Source organism: Colius striatus, chromosome 7 (genome assembly GCF_028858725.1).
Source record: "Colius striatus isolate bColStr4 chromosome 7, bColStr4.1.hap1, whole genome shotgun sequence".
In the NCBI taxonomy this organism is placed as follows: Eukaryota; Metazoa; Chordata; class Aves; order Coliiformes; family Coliidae; genus Colius; species Colius striatus.
Window position 1 is genome coordinate 632,201 of NC_084765.1, and position 19,165 is coordinate 651,365.

The 19,165-nt window shown below is 54.4% G+C and overlaps 1 protein-coding gene across 2 annotated transcripts; it reads right to left on the reverse strand.

Moving 5' to 3' along the window:
* Positions 1–1,936: 1,936 nt before the first annotated feature.
* On the reverse strand, positions 1,937–19,105 carry DEAF1 (DEAF1 transcription factor). 2 transcript variants are annotated; one of them, XM_062000611.1, is made up of 13 exons: positions 18,248–19,105; positions 17,245–17,342; positions 16,737–16,866; positions 15,719–15,865; positions 14,572–14,711; positions 13,799–13,864; positions 12,707–12,833; positions 10,886–11,014; positions 9,921–10,049; positions 6,987–7,237; positions 5,376–5,441; positions 3,628–3,717; positions 1,937–2,569 (listed from the first exon to the last, which is right to left on the reverse strand). In XM_062000611.1, the coding sequence occupies exons 1-13, from the start codon at positions 18,510–18,512 to the stop codon at positions 2,465–2,467; spliced, it is 1,743 nt and encodes a 580-aa protein (XP_061856595.1). In that variant the 5' UTR covers positions 18,513–19,105; the 3' UTR covers positions 1,937–2,464. The 2 variants fall into 2 exon arrangements, with proteins under 2 accessions (XP_061856595.1, XP_061856594.1); XM_062000610.1 differs by having other exon boundaries at positions 10,886–11,047.
* Positions 19,106–19,165: the final 60 nt, after the last annotated feature.

Here is a 19,165-nt window from a genome sequence, read left to right on the forward strand (position 1 = left end):
AGTTCTGCAGTTTGCCTCTGCACACAGGGGCTCTGAGGGGCAGCTCCTGGAGAGCTTTAGCTGCAGCTGGCCCATCCCATCCCATCCCATCCCATCCCATCCCATCCCATCCCATCCCTCGTTTCACTGAGGAAAGTTGCCCCACACTCTTCCCCTGAAATGGGGAATAAAGCTGAAAGTGAGACTGCAACCAAGGCTCAGCTGGACTCAGCCACAGACCATGCAGTGAGGGGAGTGGAGGACTTGCTCAGTGCCTGTGGGAGCTGCTGCCCCCTCACCCACCCCAGCAGGAGCCCTGAAAGCTGCAGCCCTGGTCTCTGCTCCCCTGTCCATGGAGCTGCTGGAGCCGCCAGCAGCGGCTCAACCCAAACGTGTCCCAGCTGAACACCACGACCGACACGGGAAGTGCAGCTTCAGCACTCCAGAGCCACCCCTCAGCACATCCCAGATCCCTCCTTTAACGGAGGAGTGACACGATCCCCACATTCACCAAACTGCAGCTCAGCTGCCTCCTCTGAGCACAGCACCTCAGCTCCAGGCACAGAGGCAGCAGCACCATCCTGCCCTGGGCTGGCCCAGCCCCAGCAGCTCATGGCCAAACCCCCAGCTCAGCAGCCTGGTGCACAGAGGTCTCTTTCTACCCCACAGGCCTCCTTCCACACTGCTGAGAAGGGACAGTGAAGCAGCTGATGAGCTGCTCAGTCACAACTCCAAGGAGCAATAGACAGAGGCAAGAAGCCCTGTGTATTAGCTGAGCTCCTGCATCTGCTCCATTAACTAATTATCTTTAGGCTTTAGAAAACACAGTTCAGCAGCTCCAGCAGCCACTGACAGCCACTGAAGCGCTGCTTGGGACTTGCCTGTGCTTCCTGGGGCAGCTCCTGTCCTCATCCTGCTTCATCCAGGCTGGCTGCTCCACTGGAGAGTGTTTCCTTCACAGAGACTTTCCTGTAACTCCAGCTGGAACTTTCTCCTTTGGCAGCATTTTGGTGATGGGTTGGGTCCCTCTGGCTCAGCTCAGGTGCCCTTTCTTGGCTCGTGGACTGAACAACCCTCACCCACCAACACAAACTGGTGCAAGGAACCAGCCAGGAGCAGTAGCCCCTCACCAGTGTTCTGGCCAAGGCTAAGAAAACCCCAGCCAGAGGTGTGTGTGGCTGCTGAGACTGCTCCAGCCTGGGGCACTCATCTTCAGAAACAACTAATGGGGCCTGATTAGCCTCAATTATTAAAGTACCTTAATAATTAAATGATGTTGTGTCAGTGAATGAAGCAACTTCCTAGTGCTCACCACTTAATCAGCAGCTACTCAAAGGCAGTGACAGGGCTGCACTCAGCTGCTCACCCCTGGGGCTTGATCAGCTCTGATTCTGGCCAGGTGGGATGCTACAGCCAGGGAAGGGACCTCACCTGCCCCCCTGCACCATCCCACTCTGCAGAGGGGTGTGTGCAAGTGCAATGCCTGGAAGCACAGGCTGGGTAAGCACAGGGTGTGCAAGTGCAGTGCCTGTCAATGCAATGCCTGAAGGCACAGGCTGTGTAAGTGCAGTGCCTATAAATGCAATGCCTGTAAGCACAGGGTGTGTAAGTGCAGTGCCTATAAATGCAATGCCTGTAAGCACAGGCTGTGTAAGCACAGGCTGTGTAAGTGCAGTGCCTGTAAGCACAGGCTGTGTAAGTGCAGTGCCTATAAATGCAATGCCTGTAAGTACAGGGTGTGTAAGTGCAGTGCCTATAAATGCAATGCCTGTAAGTACAGGGTGTGTAAGTGCAGTGCCTATAAATGCAATGCCTGTAAGCACAGGGTGTGTAAGCACAGGCTGTGTAAGTGCAGTGCCTGTAAGCACAGGCTGTGTAGTGACCCTGAGTGCAGCTCCAGCAGCTGCCAGCACCCCCACTCCTGCCCCTGCCTGTGGCATCACACTGGTGTTGGCATGGCATTTTATTTAACAACAGGGTTATTTTTCACTTCTGTTCAAGTGCAGAAGCTCCTTCGTGTTCCAATTTGTCCAGCACAGAGGGAACACGGGGGGGAAAAGTCCTTCCACTGGCAAAGTGAGAACTTGTACTGACCGTCTGGAGGCCATTAAATAACCCACCTGAAGGTTTGCTTCTTCCTTTTAAAACAAGAGGTAGGGAGGCACAGGGAGAGGAGACACTGGCAAGTGTCACTGCAGCCACTGCTTTAGGCCCATCTCGATAGAGATGAGGAGGTGGCTGCAACCCACAGCATGGAGGCTCCAACCAGCCTGGCAGAGTCGGAGCTTCCCGAGGCTGAGGGTGGCTCCTGGCTGCAGCTGGCAGGGTTTGTTGTTTCCAGGGGAGGTTGTCAGAGTCTCTGCCTTCCTCAGAGTTTTGGGAGAGGGCTGGGAGTTGGCAAGTGCCGTCACAGTATCACAAAGCCTGTCAAGACTGGCAGCGAGCAGAGTGTGGCTGGCAAAGGGGAGCCCCTGGGTGCTGCTGCTCACACGGGCACCTTCTCCATCACGCTGTCAGGGACGTGCACCTCCTGAGCCTGCACTGTCACCGTGGCTGACTGCCCACAGATGTGCTGGTGGTCCTTCCAGTCCTGCCAGGAGAGAGCAGGGGGACAGGCTGTGAGGGGAAGGGCTCCCCGGAGGAGCCGCTGCGGCGCGGGTGGGCAGCGGCAGGTCCCGGCTGCTCAGTGACACGGTTAATGGGCAGTGGACAGGAAAGGATCCACACATGGGCCAGTCCCAAAAACCCATCTGGGACACTGATGTCAGGTCGTGGCAAATTGCTTAAACCAGACCCTTGCCTCAAACCCTCTGAGTGCTGAGGGCCAGCCTGGATGAGCAGCAGTGGCCAGGAGGGGAGCGCAGCTCCTCCCAAGGCTGGCTGCTGCTCTGCCTGGCACAGCCCAGAGGTGCCACATGGCAGCTCACAAAGCAGGGGCAATCCCAAGGAAGCCCTTGGGACAAGCACTTTCATATCCCCCCCCACCCCTCCCAGAGCAGGGCACCAGCTCCAGGCATGGGCAGATGTCCCCTTACAAGGGACAAGCTGTGCAGGAGAGGGACAAAAGGTGACTGGTGCCATTTCCCAGTGCCCTTTGTTCTGAGGACGAGAGGGTGGCCTCATCCCCGAGATGCCCAGGGAGGTGGCAGGCAGACTGTGATTCTCTGCAAGCAGCATTTGTCCCTTCTGTGGAGTTTTAACCTTTCTGCTCAGCAGAGAGGGAATTCAGCCACAATTATGCAACAGGAAAGTGTCCAAGTCCTTGAGCTACAGCGTGCACCTGGACTGAGCCCAAAGCTGACCAGCCTGCAGAGCTGGAGCCCTGCTCCACTGAACAACCCTTCCCTCTGCAGCAGGTGCCAAGGGGCTGTGTGAGGAGCCTGTGTGAAACACAGAGCACAGCAGCTTCCTCAGACCTGTTCCCACATTCAAAACCTTACAGTCTGTCCCACTGTGTCATCTGTAGCATCACAAACAACAGCAGGAGAGAGAGAGACTGTGTGATGGAGCAGGAGCACAGGTACTGGGGAGTGTTCAGCCTCCCAGGAAGCAGCAGGGAAGGGTTGCACAAGTGCTGCCAGCTAACTGGTCCCCAGGGTCACCCAGCCCTTCCCAGACAGCACCAGCAGCTCCCAAACGAGCTCATACCTTCCTCTGGCAGAAGGTGGAGCAGTAGTTGACCTTGTGGCAGCCTGTGCACTCGTTGGTGGCCTCCCGGCCGCAGTTGACACAGGATTGCTGTGGGAAGGGACAGCACAGTGACCGTGTCAGAGGGGAAACGGCCACAGCGAGACCAGGGAAGCCAAACACACCGTGTCCTGCAGGGCTTCAGCCCCCATTTCCCAGCACACAAACCAAACAGGCCCAGGGGCTTCTGCACGTGCCCTCAGGGACTCACTCTGCTCACCACCTCACCAGGGGCACTCTGCAGAACAGAATGCATCCCTGTGTTCCTTCCTGGTGGGCAAGACACCCTTCAAAGCTGCAGGTGAGATACTGAGTGCTGAGATACTGAGTGGAAAATCCATCCTGGTGGCACAGACCACCCCCAGCCACTGTGAGCCAAGGGCACCCATCCCCACACTCCCAGCTCAGCTCCAGTGCAAAGCTTTAAAGGCAGCTGTGGTTGGTGGCCTGGTTTGGTTGATAATCCTGTGTCTGACAGAGGGTCTGAGCAAGGATAACAGGGAGAAGGATGAGACCCTTCAGTTTAATGTTCCCCTGGTTTTAGAGAGGAAAGGGGATTTGAGGCTCTGGGCTGAGTAGGCCTGTTCCTTTGCCACAGCAGCGTCCCAGGAGGGAAACAGGAGAGGAGTAGAATTCAGGAGGCTCTAACCAGGAGCAAGGACTTAAAGCCTAGGAGTAAGACTGCATAGGGTATGTAGATGAGCAATCACACCTCCTTTTTATGGGATGTTCCTGTGTGTATGGCTTTCATCTCCTACCAGTGACATCAATTCACACACCCTGTGTGTTTGGGTGGAAGCATCATTGAACTCCCACAAAAATAAGCACTTCACAGAGCATCCTGCTCCCACCCTGTGAAACTACTGACAAACCATTAGCAGCAGCCTGAGGCTGTGAGAGGCTGTGAAAGCATCCCAGGCAGCTTCACTTCCACCAGCTCCTCCCCTCTGAGCACAACCAACCTCAGGATCAGCACCCTGGGTAACACCCAGCTCCTCACAGCATCTGCTCCCGTCCCACCGAGGGACCTACACACTGAGCTGTGGCTGGATCCCGATGCACAGCTGGGGATTCAGGCTGCCAAGGGGCTTAAAGCTGCTCCCAAAGGGATACTTGAGTGAGGCTGCTCCTAATCCATATGGTGTTGGGAGAAGTTGAAAATGCACAGGGTGTGCAGTTGGACCTAGAGGTCTTGTAAAGATTGTGTAACACACACAGCTGTCCTGAGCTAAGACAGCTTGCACTCCAATTGTGAAGCCAGAGGGAGCCACCCAGGCTTGAAAACCACCTCACTGGTTTCAAATCCAAACTCCAGTTTCCTCCCTGTCCCACCTCGGTGGCAGCCACCCATCAGAGCTGCAACAGGGGAGTGAGGCTGACTGACCTGTGAGATGACAGTACAGGGTTGTGAGGAGCTGGAAGGCTTGGGGAAGGGAACATGCTTTCCTGGAACAGAGCCTTGGGACAAGAGGAAAGGGGCTGCAGCTGCCCCAGGGCAGGCTGAGGTTGGAGCTGAGGCAGAACTGTTTCCCTGAGAGGGGTGTCAGCCCCTGTGCCAGGCTGCCCAGGGAGCTGGGGGAGTGCCCAGCCCTGAAGGGATCCCAAAGCCCTGGAGCTTCTGTAGCAATAATCAAACCCTCTGCATCTTTCAATGGAAAGAGACACAGAACAAAGGACACTTCACAGAAGAGGAGGCATCCCCAGCTTACCTTGATGATCATTTCTGTCTTCCCATCCACATCTTCTGTTTGCTGAAACAGCTGGTTCTGATATTGCTGCAAGGAGAAACACACCAGACTTGTTACATTGCCATGATTCCTCCTTTCAGCAGAAGCAGGAAAGGCCTTTCAGTGCCTGTTTGCACTAAGCAGTCCTCTGGAGGTGACTTTTAAACACATCTGAGGAGTGCTGCACATTTACTTCAAGCCAGTTCAAGTCCAACCAGGTGCTGCCTCACCTATTGCCTTGCCACACTCAGCAAGGAGACAGGAGTCTGAAACCAAAGGAATCCAAACCCAAAGTGATTCTGTTCTAACCTTGCTTTAAATATCTTGAGAACAGTTAAAAAGCCCAAAAAGCCCTCACCCTCAGGCAAAGCAGGCTTATCCAGGAGTGAGTGTGACCCAGCATGTAAGGGGATTAAAGGCTTTAATTGACAAGTGTCTCTGTGATCTGCCACCACAGTGTCTATTCTCCTGTGAAACCACAACCTCCAAACCCTTCATATTCACCACAACACAAATCCCCATTCAAAAGCTCCAGGGAGCTGAAGGCAGCAAGGAAGGTTCTCAGTGCAGACTGCCAGGGCTGGGACTGGGCTCTGCCACTGTGTGACAAACAGGCACAGCCAGGCTCATGGGCAAGAGAACACACAGGCAGATCACCCCCAGCACCACGCAGGCAGAGTGTGCATCACCTGTGTGGACACTCCAAAAGGACTGTTTCATAAACCAAACTTGTGTCCAAGCCATGAGCATTCTTGTGAAGACAAGAGAATCCACTGGTAAATTCAAGATGTGGTCTCTGGCCCAAGAACCAGTCCTGCCAGGAAGAAAATTACCTTGATTCTGGAGAGAATCAGGCACATCAGTGAGCAGCAGCTCAGCCCCACTTCTGAGAAAGCTCTAGAACTCAACCCCTTCCCACCACCAGACTCCATCCTCTGCAAGTGTGGCCTCTCCTGTTTCCCAGGGAGACTGCTGATGAGAAAGGCACCAAGAGAAAGTGCAGCCACCACTGTCCTCATCAGAGCCACAGCAGCTCTCAGCCCCTGAAACCTGCTGACAGACACCCCACGTTTCACTCCCTCTGTCTCCCCACAGTGAGCCCTCTGGCTCTGCCCACACAGTGCTCAGTGAGACACCCCTACATGTTACTGTTACCTTCCCCCAAATCTCCACAGCTTGCTGTTCTTATCCCTCTGCCTCTTGGGGCCACTGAAAGCCTCCTTGGGCCACTGAGAGCCTCTTTGACGGCCGTGCTGACGGCTGCACAGGGCTGAACGCTCCCCATCTCCCCTGCACCCAGAGTCAGGGCCCACAGCTCCCCAGTGTAAGGCTGGCAGCCAGGACAGCCTGGGACAGACACAGAGTCTGTGTGTGTCAGGACACCACTTGGGAATCCCACAGCACTCCAGTCTTTTCCCTATGGTAAGAAGTAACTGGCAAAGGCTTCTCTCAGTAATGCCGCTCTCATGACACCGAGAAACAACCCCTAAGGGCAACCACTCCTAGAGCCAGGGGCAGTACCACTGTCTGTTGCTCAGCCAAAACACATGCCCAGGGCTGAGCCTTCCCCCCTCCTCCCTCTGGCAGAGTTACCTCTTTCCTCTCCACGTCGGCCTGGATCTTGGCCTGGGTGACGGCAGCCTCGCGGAAGGACGAGCTGGCTTGCTTGGCCTGTTCGATGAGGGTCTTCAGCTGCTGGGCAGTGCTGAGCAGGGAATTGACCATCTCCTCCAGGTAGAGCCAGCTCCTCTGCTCTGTCACCTCCAGCCCATTCACCACCGAGGGGGATATGGCTTTGGTGGGGGTGGAAGGGGGCACTGCCAGGGCAGGCAGGGACGTTAGCACTGAGGGTGAAGAGCACACAGACAATAAGGGCACTTCCCAGCCCCTGAGTGGGGGATGTTTCCTGATGGGTTATCCTCTTGTTGCATTGTTTGGTTGCTTCTTAAACAAAATATGGTCTGCAAAAGCCTTCCAGTGCTGCTGAGCTTCAGCTCCACAGAGCTGCCTGCACAGAAGGAGCCCGTGGGGCACTCTCAGGCCTGGAGGACTGAGCACAGGTGCTCCTGAGCCTGCTGTTGCTGCAGGAACTCACCCCTGGAGGCACAGCTAAGCAGTGACTTCACTCAGGGACTCCTCAGCTATCACTAAGAGAGGTGATGCTTTACTTTTTCATATCCTAACCATAATTAGTGCTATTGTTAATTACTATTAACCAACTGGAGCTTGTAGGAGGCCACCAGAAGGAAGCTCAACTGTCCCGGTAACCAAACCACACTCTCCTGGAAGGTGTCACAGGCTCAGAAACCACCCTCCTTCCTGGGCAGCTGTGCATTGTCAGGGGAAGAGCTGGTGGTGTGCCAGGATCCCACAGCTCATTCACTCCCTTCATTTTTGCATGGAGAGTGACACATTCACACAACCATCTCACAGGATCATCCCAGCTGAGGATGCTGCTGCCCCCAGAGAAACAGCAAGTGCAGACAGGAATGTAACTTTGGAAGGGCTGAGCCTGTTAAGTTCTGCATCCTGCCAGGGTCCTGGGAGAGGCATTGCTCCAGCTCCCATCTCCAGCATTACAGGGCAGCTGCTTCTCCCATTGTTCACATGCAAACGGACCATAACTGGGGGCAGATTCTTCTCCTTGGAACCAGAGTTAACAAACTTACCAAACAGGGAGCTCTAGAACAAAACCTACAGCCTGAGCTGTCTGAAAGGCATTTGTCCTCATTTACTTCATTATCAGTTTGGGATGTCACTGCAGATCTCAGCACACTGGTCTAAGGCAGCTCCAAAAGGAACAGCAGGAACAAGCCCCAAACCCCTCACTGAATGAAGGGTGAGGGCACAGAACAGCAAACTGCACAGCCTGGGTAAAACCACAGCACAACAAACCCCCCAGTCAGGGAAAAACCCCAAGGACTGCACTTCAGATGGTACATAACATCCAACTGTGCACACTGTCCTGGAAAAAATCAGCTGTAAATACTGTCCTGAGCAGCAAGAGGCCAAGAGAGCATCCTGTGCCAGGCTGCAGGTCCCAGGGAACCAATCCTTAGCACAGCACCTGCACACAAACACGCCTTCCTGCAAGACTGCACCCATTATCTCCCAAGGCAGCAATTCATTTGGGTGCATTAACACTTTGACTCCAGCCATACCCAGTAGTTTTTCATGCAAACAGCAGAAGCTGAAAGGAGCCAGCATGGACTCAGAGAGAGAGAACGAGACTGAAAGCCCGGCAGAGCATGTGCTGACCACCAGCACTGCAAGTTCACCACAGGGGAAGAGACACATTCTGTGCTCAACAGCCCTTAATTAAACGTCATTCCAAGCCATTTGCACATGACTGGCACAGAACTATTTGCACTTAGATAGGAGCACGAGATAAAGCAGCCTTTTATGGGTAGCTGTTTGCAGAAGTGCCTTTCCCACTGCTGCACTTCCACCACAATATTTATCCCAGCTGGTATTTGATAAGTTATCTGCCAGGAATTGCTTCCAACCCCTCATTTTGGCACAGGTCTATCAGTCAAGGGAAAGAATTCACTGGGGGGGTGGCAAAAACCAAGCCCAGTGTTTAATTAGTAACACCAAGATCCAAGACTTCAAACCCATTTCATCCTGGGCTGAGCAGGAATGTGCTGTGGTGCTCTGGGTAAGCAAAGACAAGGTCTGCAGAGGGGAGGACAGAGGTTGAGGACAGAGCTCAGGCTGCACAGAGAGACACAGTGCTACCTGATACCAGCATCTTTCCTTGATGCTTAGAGAGAACTGTAACAGGGGCCCATCTTACAGCTCCTCAGCATCAGCAAGAGCAGCAAGGATCAGAGTAACTCCACAGAACCATGGAGATTAGAGAAGTAAAAGGCCTGGAAATGGCCCAACCCATCAGCCAGCCAGGGGCAGGTGATGCCCTGCTCCATCTCCTGTCCAGCACACGAAGCAGGAGCAGCACTCCAAGCTTGCAGTTCCAGATCCTTCACCCCTTCCACAGCTTTCTGTCAGTCCAGGCAACACTCCAACAGCACTGTAGCTCACTTAATGCATTAGTCAGCTCTACAAATGCCATTAACCTACCACACTGCAATGGCATTTGAAGAGACAGCACACCAAACCTGCCCCAAACTGCCTCCAGCATGTCAGTGGACTCAGGCAGAGACGTGGAGGCTGTTAGAAAAAGCATCTGTGGCAAACAGATGTGGTGTCCTCGGATCAAAAGCTCCACAACCATTTGGCCACAGTGTCCAAGCAGTGCCAAAAGCCTTAGGAAAGGCAGGGTGCTGCAGGAAGCAGGATCACAACAGCCTCCTCTGGCAGAAGCCAGCAAACCAAAGTTCTCAGTAACACAGTGAAAAACTCCCTGCAGAGCAGGAAATCTGCTTGTCCCAACCTTCCCAAGAGCAAAACTCATCAGCAAAGGAGAACAAACTTTAGCCTCCTGTGCCAATCTTTCCCTTTGCTGAGGAAGGAGGTTTAAAGAGGGTAAATTCAAGTGCAGCTCTCAGTGTCCCACGGAGAACCTACCGATTTTGGGATGAGATGTTGGCAGTGCAGCCTCAGGGAAAGGGGAGATCTGGCAGTTGTCCTGGTAACTGGGGTAGTGAGGCTCTGGGTGACTGACCCTGCACGGCTGCTGCACGTTGGTGTCCTGAACTGCAGGAGAACAAGGCCATTAGGAACCACTGTGGAACTCAGCTCCCAGGCTCCCTGGGCTCCTTCCACCCACCTTGTTTCACATTTAGTACAGGTTTCTATGCTTTATGATCCTTCCAAGGGTTGCAAATGGGAAACAGTGACCTTACACAGCCAGCAAGGAGACCCTGGGCTGATCTCACCTCTCTCTGCTCTCACTTTTAAGAGCAAAGGCTGCCTTCCCTCTGCACACCCCCAGGGGTGTGATAACCACAGGGCTGCAAACCAAGCTGCTCAGAGCAGGAAGGTTCCCTCAGCAGCCCTCACAACCCCCTGCATCAATGCAGCCCAAAGAACTGTGTCCTGCATTTTGTTGCACCTATCCTGCTGTTTCCCAGCACTCATTCAGCCCTTGCCACCCTCATTCAGCATTCCCCACCCTTCATTCAGCATTCCCTACCCTTCATTCAGCATTCCCCACCCTTCATTCAGCCCTTGCCACCCTTCATTCAGCATTTCCCACCCTTCATTCAGCATTCCCCACCAAGCTCCAACACTCAGCTCCTTTGCTCTTCTTTTTTGGCAGTATTTTAGGACAAAGGAGAAGTGAAAGAGATGACAGAGATGACCAGAAAAGCCTAGAAATCACCAGAGGTGCACATGAGCAGCTGGTGATATTTCAAGCTGCTGAAATCACTTTGAAGGGAGGACAGGGGCCGATGTAGTCTCTCTGTAAGCTCTTGAGAGACAAATCCTTCCTGCAGCATTCAAGATGCTTCCCCCTAAAGCAATGGGGCATCCAAACCCCTTTTTCCTCCCTCTCCTGATGTCTAACACACACAGACCTGGGCTCTTACCAGTGGCTCCAGTGAAAACGTCCCCCTGGGAGGGACTTTCCGAGATGATGGCCGTGGCTTCCACGGTGGAGGCGCGGTCGAAGGTGAGAGCCCCAGAGGTTGTGATCTGTCCAGAGGGAGTCACGGTGACTGCAGACAGTAGAAGCACTTTCACAGTTAGCACTGCACAGAGGCCTCAGTTGGTTAGCTGTTGACATCCCTGTTCTGAATCATCCCAGGTCAGAGAACTCGCAGAGCAGTAAAAAGCCTGCGGTACCCAAAGCTGGGATCCCAGTGCCACTGGAAATGGGGTGACAAGCCCTAACCTGGCTCCCCGAGGCACCACTGGTCTCCTGTGGGCCTCTCTGCTCATTCTCTGGGTGTAAGAGGCCAGAATGTTCCCTCACAACACCCTGCCTCTCAATTCACCACCTTCTCAACGAGCAAGAACTGAACACCTACCAGGAAGGCTCAGCAGGGCCACAAAACCCAGCAGCTTCTGGCTGACCCTGAACAACTCCAGCAAGAGCAGACCTCACTGCTCAAAGGGACATTAAAACCCCCTGTGATTACAGCTGACTGTGTGACAGCTTGGTCAGCTGGACAGTTTTAGCTGTCTCTCTACACAGGGTGATGTAACAATGCAAGGAACAGAATCCTTCTGGATGAACACACCTGGAAGGCTCCAAGATGTTTGAAACCCTTTTAAAAGGACAATTCATTAATTTGGCCCCACTAAGCTGGCAATGGGGCTGACTCTGGGGCACATCACACAGACACTGAGGCTACAGATTCGTGTGGCTGCTACCAAGAGGAGTCCACCTCTACCCCACTGCCAGCATGAGCAGATGTGCAGCCTCACAGCACTGACACAGACTGGGGGATAAGAAAACCCCTAAAGCTCCACAGAATCTGTGTGTATTTGCCTTGCTGCTGCAGCTGCTCCTCTAATCTGACTTTTGGCTGTTCTGTTTTGGACTTCTGTGGCTTCCTCCTCGGTTCACTTTGTAATGTTGCCACCCAGGTGCTGCTGGTGAGATGAGAGCAGGGGGACACATCAATGTGCTGGGAATGTGTGAGCTGCAGGAGCCTGCAAATTAATTCCTGCTCTCACACAGATGGTTTGACAATTAAAAGCAGGGACAAAGCAAGCCCTGAACGTTAGAGAGGAACCTGCAGATGAAAGCATCACCTTCTGCCTCTTCCATTAACAACTTTCAGGCTGTGGATTGCATTCCAGCTGCTTAGAGCTTACTTTTCGATGCACTGCAAGAAACAGCACAAATCTCATTCCACAGCCCCCAGCAGCTTCTACAGGACACAAGCCAAGCCCAGGGGATGGGGTGGGGATTTCCAGCAGAGCAGAGAAGGACCAGCTTTCCTTCAACCCAAGTTTAACAGGAGGAAGTTTCTCACTTGTCATTTGTAAACAATCCACCTGAGACCCACTGTGGATCAAGGCCAGGACTCAGCTCCCCCTGTACTGCTAAGAGACCAGGGGAGATGAAATCCAGACCTCCCTCAGAACAAAGTGTGGAACCTACTGCTCACTTCAAAAGGGTAAGATGCTCAAGACTGAGCCTCCTGGAGGCCTAGAGCTGCCTGCTTCCCCACTCAACTTCCAACACCAATGTGGCAACGCTGTGCCAGTGTCAGCCAAACAGGAAGGGAAATCAGCTAAAGACCCTGAGCCAACAAAACTGTCCCATGGAAAAGGAAGAGGCAAGAGGAAAGGACGTTTCCCTCAGCTGGCTGTTTCCAAGGGGCCACTGCTGGACATGAAACATCTAACATGGCAATCCCTCATCTAAAAAGGGAAGTGATCTTTACCAAAGCACCTACATGTAGTAGCAGCTGTGGCAGGAAGCAGAGTGATGTTTTTGGGGCACTCCTTCTTCGCTGGAGCTGCAGCCATCTCATTGTCCTTTTTCCTCCTTTTGTAGGGCACAAAGAGTCTGATGGGGCCACTCTGGGCAGAACACACCGAGAAGGGAAAAGAAAAAGGGGAAAGGCATTAGCTGAGGCACCTCTCTGGGGACTTTGGGGTCTGCTCTCCTCCTTCCAGGAGCAGCACGTGTGCCCATGGAAGGTGTTCACTCTGCCACAATTGATCAAAAACCTTCAACTTCCCCACACCAAAAGAGCTGTCAGAAATGACAGTTACACACAGAGACTCTGAAGGGTCGGAAGGGACCTTGAAAGGTCATCCAGTGCAACCCCCCTGCTCCCTCCAGCTGAAGCAGCACAGATTCAGCCTCTTCCCCTTACTATTTAAGAAGCAGAAGTGGGCAGATAATTGCCTGCTGGCCGAGGTGGTGAAAGAAAAGACAACAATAGTGAGGAGGAGACGGGAAGCAGTTAGTTTCAGTCTGGGAAACAAGCAAATCATCCAGTTCATAGCAGAGAAGAAATGTAAACCCCTGCCTCAAGCTAAAGACTTCTGCTTTCAGGACTTCAATCTTTGATGCAACGAAGCAAACAATCCCAAACCCAACCAACCAACCACCAAGCCCAAGCACTTACACATGACAATAAGGTTCCAACACAGGCATTCCATTATTTCCCTGTAACAGCCTTTTTTCCAACTCAAAAAACGGTGGGGGGCTGGACTGGATGATCTCTAAAGGTCCCTTCCAACCCCCACCACGCTGCGATTCTGTGATTCTATGGAATTATGTCCAAAATCACAAGTAGCTTTGACATCCTCAGAAGGCACTTCCCACAATTACATTATTTAGAGAGCAAACAAACAACAAGCAGAAGTCAGTGCCCACTTTCACTGAGGCAGGAGCCCTGGCAGCTCCTTACCCCCTGCCCTGTGCAGCACGGGCTGTGACCACAGTGCTTGTGAATATTCCCTGACCTGCCCCCAGACTGGCTGGGGCAGCTTGGCTGACTGGTTTTAAACTAATGGATGCAAACCCTACAACTCACCAGAGTCATGTCATCACAGCAGGCAGCACAAGTGCAAGAGGCAGCGTGAGGATTTAAAATCCCATCCTGAAACGAGAAGATTACTAGGTCAGCACTAGAGTCACCAAACCCACTGAGAGCACAACTATCCTGCTAAAAGCTTCTGACAGCTGCCACAGAGATGCACCCACTCCTTCCCAGGGGCCCTGTGTGGTAAGAGCCCAGCTCCCCTGCAGCATGGTGAGGGGATGGGAGGAGAGTGGAGGAAGAACAAACAATTTCCAAACCAAAAGGTGAGGGATATGGGCATCTGAGACTTTATAAAGCTTCTGCCCAAGCAGAAATCAACTGTCAGCCTAATGGCAATGCCCAATTCTCCATGAGAGCCCCAGGTACTGCAGGAAGCACCCAAAGCAATCCTCAACAAATGGTGCAAGCTGCAAACAGCATCAAGCAGACCGAGTTATCAGATGACGGTGTCAGGGGTGAGAGCTCACCTCTCAGTCTCTGTGATACAGCCCAAGGCTGGACTTTATCCTGCCCAAACTGTAACCCCTTTGCAAGTGCAAACAAGATTAGCATTGTGTTATTTGGAAACACATCCAGGAAAATTCCTCTTGAGGTTCTCTCAAGAGATTCTCTCTTCCTCTCACCCATTCTCAACCGAATCGAGGGTTCTGTCCACATCACCCTGCAAAGGCAGCAGCAGCCAGGGCTTGGGCAGTGCTGGGCACACTCTGCCCCGACTCTGCCTGCCCCTTCCAGCAGAAAGGAGGAAGCAAACTTAACCTTACGTGAATAAGGCACTGCAGGGGCCGGCCAGCATAGCGGATGCTCCTCTTCCAGTCTTTGCTGCTGGCTCGTCCCGCCATAGCTTCAAACTCCGTGGGGCTGTACCAGTTGTCCCCTTGCTTAATGCACCTACCACGGCCTCCTGAAATGAGAGAGAGGAAAGAAATGGTTAGTAAAGGTTAAGAATCGTTCCACCACTTTCCTAAAGGAGGAGATGCCGACAGTGCTGCGGGAAACAGCGGTTAAGCTACGGCAACCACCAAGCGTGCCCACCCGCACTTCTCACCCCCCTGGGCTGACCATGCCCATCTTGCCTGTGACAATGACTGGGCATGTTTACAGAGCTCCAACTGTTGGCCTCACCAATGCATCAAAAAGCTAGAAAGGAATTACTCATCCACCAGTCTTTCTTGCAGAGGCACTGTGAATGGTAATTTGCAGCACTTATCTGCTCCTTCTGGTCATGAAGAAAACTCTGGGTGCACAAAGCAAGTGCTGTGCTGTGCAGTCTCAGGCTGACACACAGACCATTGCTGCTGCTGCTTCCTCAGCTTTCCCACAGAGAGGAAAGCAGAGAGGAGGGGCTAAGGCAGCTAAGGAGTCCCATTAGGACACCAGCTCTCTTATTTTCCCTTCCAGCAGGGATTCTGCAGAGCTTTGTAGAAACACAGGTCTAGTTCTGAGACAAAAAGAACATTACAGGAGGCAACCTATTACTGGGGAGACTCGCTGCAACAGCAGCCTGTATCTTCACAGCTTCAAGAAGTTAAAAAGCTTCTGAAGACAGAGGAAAACAGAAGAGAAAAATAATAACAAAAGGGACGAGGACAGCCCTTAAAAGCAGTGTGCAGCAAGTGATGGTGGGATGAGAGAAAAGGGCCTGAAGCTGCCCCAGGGGAGGCTGAGATTGGAGCAGAGCTGTTTCCCTGAAGGGGTGTCAGCCCCTGTGCCAGGCTGCCCAGGGAGCTGGGGCAGTGCCCAGCCCTGGAGGGACCCCAGAGCCGTGGGGCTGAGGTGCTGAGGCCGTGGGTCAGTGCTGGGCTGGGCAGGGGGTGGGCTCCAGCAGCTCCAAGGCCTTCTCCAACCGAAGTGATTCTGTGTTTCTAAGGGAAGGAGCCATCCCATCTCCACACCCAAGGTGAGTGTTACCTGAGCCGAGTCTGTTTTTGTACAGAATGCCACTGATGTTCCGGCACCGCACCGGGAGCTCGTTCTCGTACACCGACGGGTCCCAGTTGTACTTGGTGCCAGTTTTCTCTTGGACAGATGTCAAAGGGGTAGGAGGAGACTGGGGTCCTTTGAAAACGAAAAAAGAGGAAGGTGACAGCAACCAACAAGCACTCTGGCTGCAGCTTCACACGCTCAGCTGGGCTAGGGACACGGCACCTGACACCTCCCTGCAGCCGTGTGATTTACGTGGGGCAGCACAAAAAAGCCAGCTTGAACATTCTCAAAATGACTGAAAATGAAGCAAACTGCCTCGTAGGAAACAAGTTCCAGCGGTGCACTGAACGCTGAAGCTGCAATGTGCCGTGGTGTGAGCAGCTGGCTGGATCTTCCCCCTCCCAGAGGCTGATATCAGCCATATGGTTCAGCGCCCCGAGCAGCAGGATCATCTCCACGGGTTCCTTTCCAACCCGAGGGATTCTGTGACTCTGTGTTTCAGCTTTGCCATCTTGTGGCCACAAAGGAAACGGCCAAGCAGGCGGGAACGAAACCTTCACAACAGACACCAGCTACTGTGACACTTCAGCGAGCGGCCCGAATGGAAATACAGCTGGAAATACAACTATGCTCAAGGACCCTTCAAAGAGAAGCCACGTGCAGAACCAGGACACTTAAAGGATCGGTATGAAAGTGATCCACCTGGCCTTGGGGCTGGGTGCAGAAAGGCATGTGACAGCCCAGCAGCAGGTGAGATGTTTCAAGAAGCTTATTGGAAAGGGTTAGAGCAAAGAAGATTAAACACGTATCTGCCAGGAAATCGCCCCAAAAAGTAACTGTTCTACTCCTAAGAAATATCCTGTGAGGAAGGGGCAAATCATCCTCAGAAGGCAACTGCATTACATTACACACATCATGGTTCTGAATCCTAGAAGCACAGTTAAAGTGGACAAAGAGCATCCCCTCTGTGAGGGTGTCACTTCAAAGCCAGACTGCCTCGTACCTGGTGTGAGGGGCGCTGATGGCCCCTTCAGCCCTGTGGTCTCCACGATGCTGCCATCTGTGTGAACCACTATGAGGGTGGCTTTTTCAGTATTCAAGCTGTCCCCGATTTGGAGGGCTGTTCTCCCAGACTACAGAAGAAATAAAGAGGTTAAACCAAGAGTCAAAATACCAATGTATTTCAGTATGTCCCCCAAACCTTCTCACGAAGGTACCAATCAGTTGCTAGGTTAGTTGTGGGGGTTTCAGAGAACCGAGTTCAAAGGTTACACGTTCCAGGTCATCACAGAATGAGTATATGAGGCTGGAAAGGTTAAAAAACACTCTCCACATGATAAAACAAAAAGGTTTGTCCCACAGCTAATGCTGTGTGGCTTAAAGCCTGTGCACTGCAATGGAAACACATCTCTGACCTTACCACAGCTCCAACACAAACCGAGCTCTTTGTTCACAGTAAGGGAAAGCACGTGGGACTTTGCTAAGGCCTCCCAATGAAAGGACAGACTCACCAGCACATGTCCTGAAATCGAAGCTGCATTTGCCACTGACGTGGTGAAAACGTTGTCTGCGGAGGCACCGACGTTGGCCACTGTCACTGTGGTGACTTCTGGAACGGGAAATAGACACCGGGGTGAATTCCTGCTGCACCCAGGGAGCCTGATAGACAGACTAACATCAAAATCCCCCCCAGCATTTCCCTCAGCCTTCCTACTGGCAATTAATGTGGGGTTTTGTGGCACCCTCAAGTTGTCACAAACACAGGCATTCTGACTTTTATTAAGTGCTTTTAACCTCCTCAAGAGCTGAACAGTAGCCACCAGCACGTGATGAGCTAAGGTAAAAATGAACGTTGTGTCTGTGCTAAAACTCAGCCCTGGACTGTGATGCCTTTGATGGCTGGTAAACACGGAGATGCAGAGGACAGCTGACTGTCGCTCTGCTGTGTATTCACTCCTGAGCTGCTTTTACCTGTGTGAGGGTTTAAAGCTGCCCGGGCTCACAGCCACACGCCTGTGACCTGCAGCGTGTTTCCCTGGCTGAAACCTCCGTTTGGTCAGCAGCACACCCAGGGTGAGGGTGAGAAAAGCAGCGTGAGGCTCACAGGGAGACAGCCCTCAGGGAACGGGGGGCTCCCAGGCTTGCTGCTCTCAGACCCTGCTCTCAGCACGTTCTGGGGCGCTTTGTCACCGGGCCACAGCAGCTCCGAGGCGCATCTCGCACGTTTTGTGTCGTGTAAAAGTGAGGAGCGTGTGTTTTCCTACGCGTGGGGGACTGACTGGAGCCTCAGCTCGGACCTGCCCCTCTTACAGACACCCTGGGCTGAAACCCCTGCGTTTGTAAGGCGGAGGAGAGGCCCCGCGGCCCCGGGCCGGGCTGCCGGCTCCCGCCCCGCGCTGCAGCGGGGGCTCCAGGGGCCGGGGGTCGGTCGGGGCCGGGGTCTGTCGGTCGCCGTGTCCGCGCTGAGGCGCCGGGGCTGAGGGAGCTGCGCATGCGCACTCCGCCCGCCCTGACCTGCGAAGGCGGCGGCAGCGGCGGCCTCGTCGGCGCTCGGCAGGGACTCGCTTCCCATCTCGATGTGCTGGGCATCGGCCGCCATCACCGTCACCCGCGCCGCCGCCTCCTCCTCCTCGGGCTTCGGCTCTACTTCCGAATCCGCCGTTTGAGGCGGCTGCTGCTGCTGCTGTTTCTGCTGGCGACCTTCCGCGGCCGCCGCCACCGCGGCCGCCGCCGCCTCCGCTAAGCCCAGCTGCTTCGCCGCCGAGTCAGCGTCCTCCATCCGAGGCGACCGGCCGGCGAGGGGCGCCGAGCCCGCCCCGGCGGGGCCACACGCCCGCCGGCCGCTGCCGGGGAGGGGCCGGGAGGGGCCGGGGGGTGGGGGGGAGCCGCTCCTCCGAGGTCACTGGGGCGCACTCGGGCGGGTTCCGAGCGCTGCCGAGCTCGGCCGAGCGGCTCCGAACGCGTTTTCCCGGGCGGGATCGGGCGCTCCCGAACCGCTTCCGACGGAGCCCGAAGCGGCCCGAGTCTCCGGAGGCCTCGTCCGACGGCTCCCGACGAGCGGGGCCCGCGTTGCCCCGCCGCCTGGCCAATCCGCGGGCAGGACGCGGCCGAGCCCGCGGCGAAGCGCGGCCCGAAGCGATACCTGACGGATCGGGTGGCGAACCCGAGCCCGCCCGAACAGGGCCCGAGCGCCGCCGGGCCCGGGCGGGCGAAGAATCCCGAGCTCGCTCGAGTCCTTTCCGATCGCGCCCGAAGGCGGCCTGAGGCGGGCACGAGCAGAGCCGAGCCGTGCCGAAGTCCTCTCCGATCTCACCCGGGCCGAACGGAGATGCCCGAGAGCGACCGAACCGGGCCGAGCGCTCCGATCGCACCCGAAGGCGCGGGGTTGGGGGGGGGGGGGGGGGGCGGCGAGCTCCGCCCAGGCGCGCGCGG

What these genes read in the sequence shown, in the direction of transcription:
- DEAF1 (XM_062000610.1), bottom strand. Translation starts at nt 18,512, where the DNA reads ATGGAGGACGCTGACTCGGCGGCGAAGCAGCTGGGCTTAGCGGAGGCG. An exon ending in AACATCTCATCCCAAAATCG is followed by an intron (nt 7,238 to 9,920) that starts GTAGGTTCTCCG and finishes CTTCACCCTCAG; the next exon opens with TGCTAACGTCCCTGCCTGCC. An exon ending in CCACCTTCTGCCAGAGGAAG is followed by an intron (nt 2,570 to 3,627) that starts GTATGAGCTCGT and finishes CTCTCCTGGCAG; the next exon opens with GACTGGAAGGACCACCAGCA.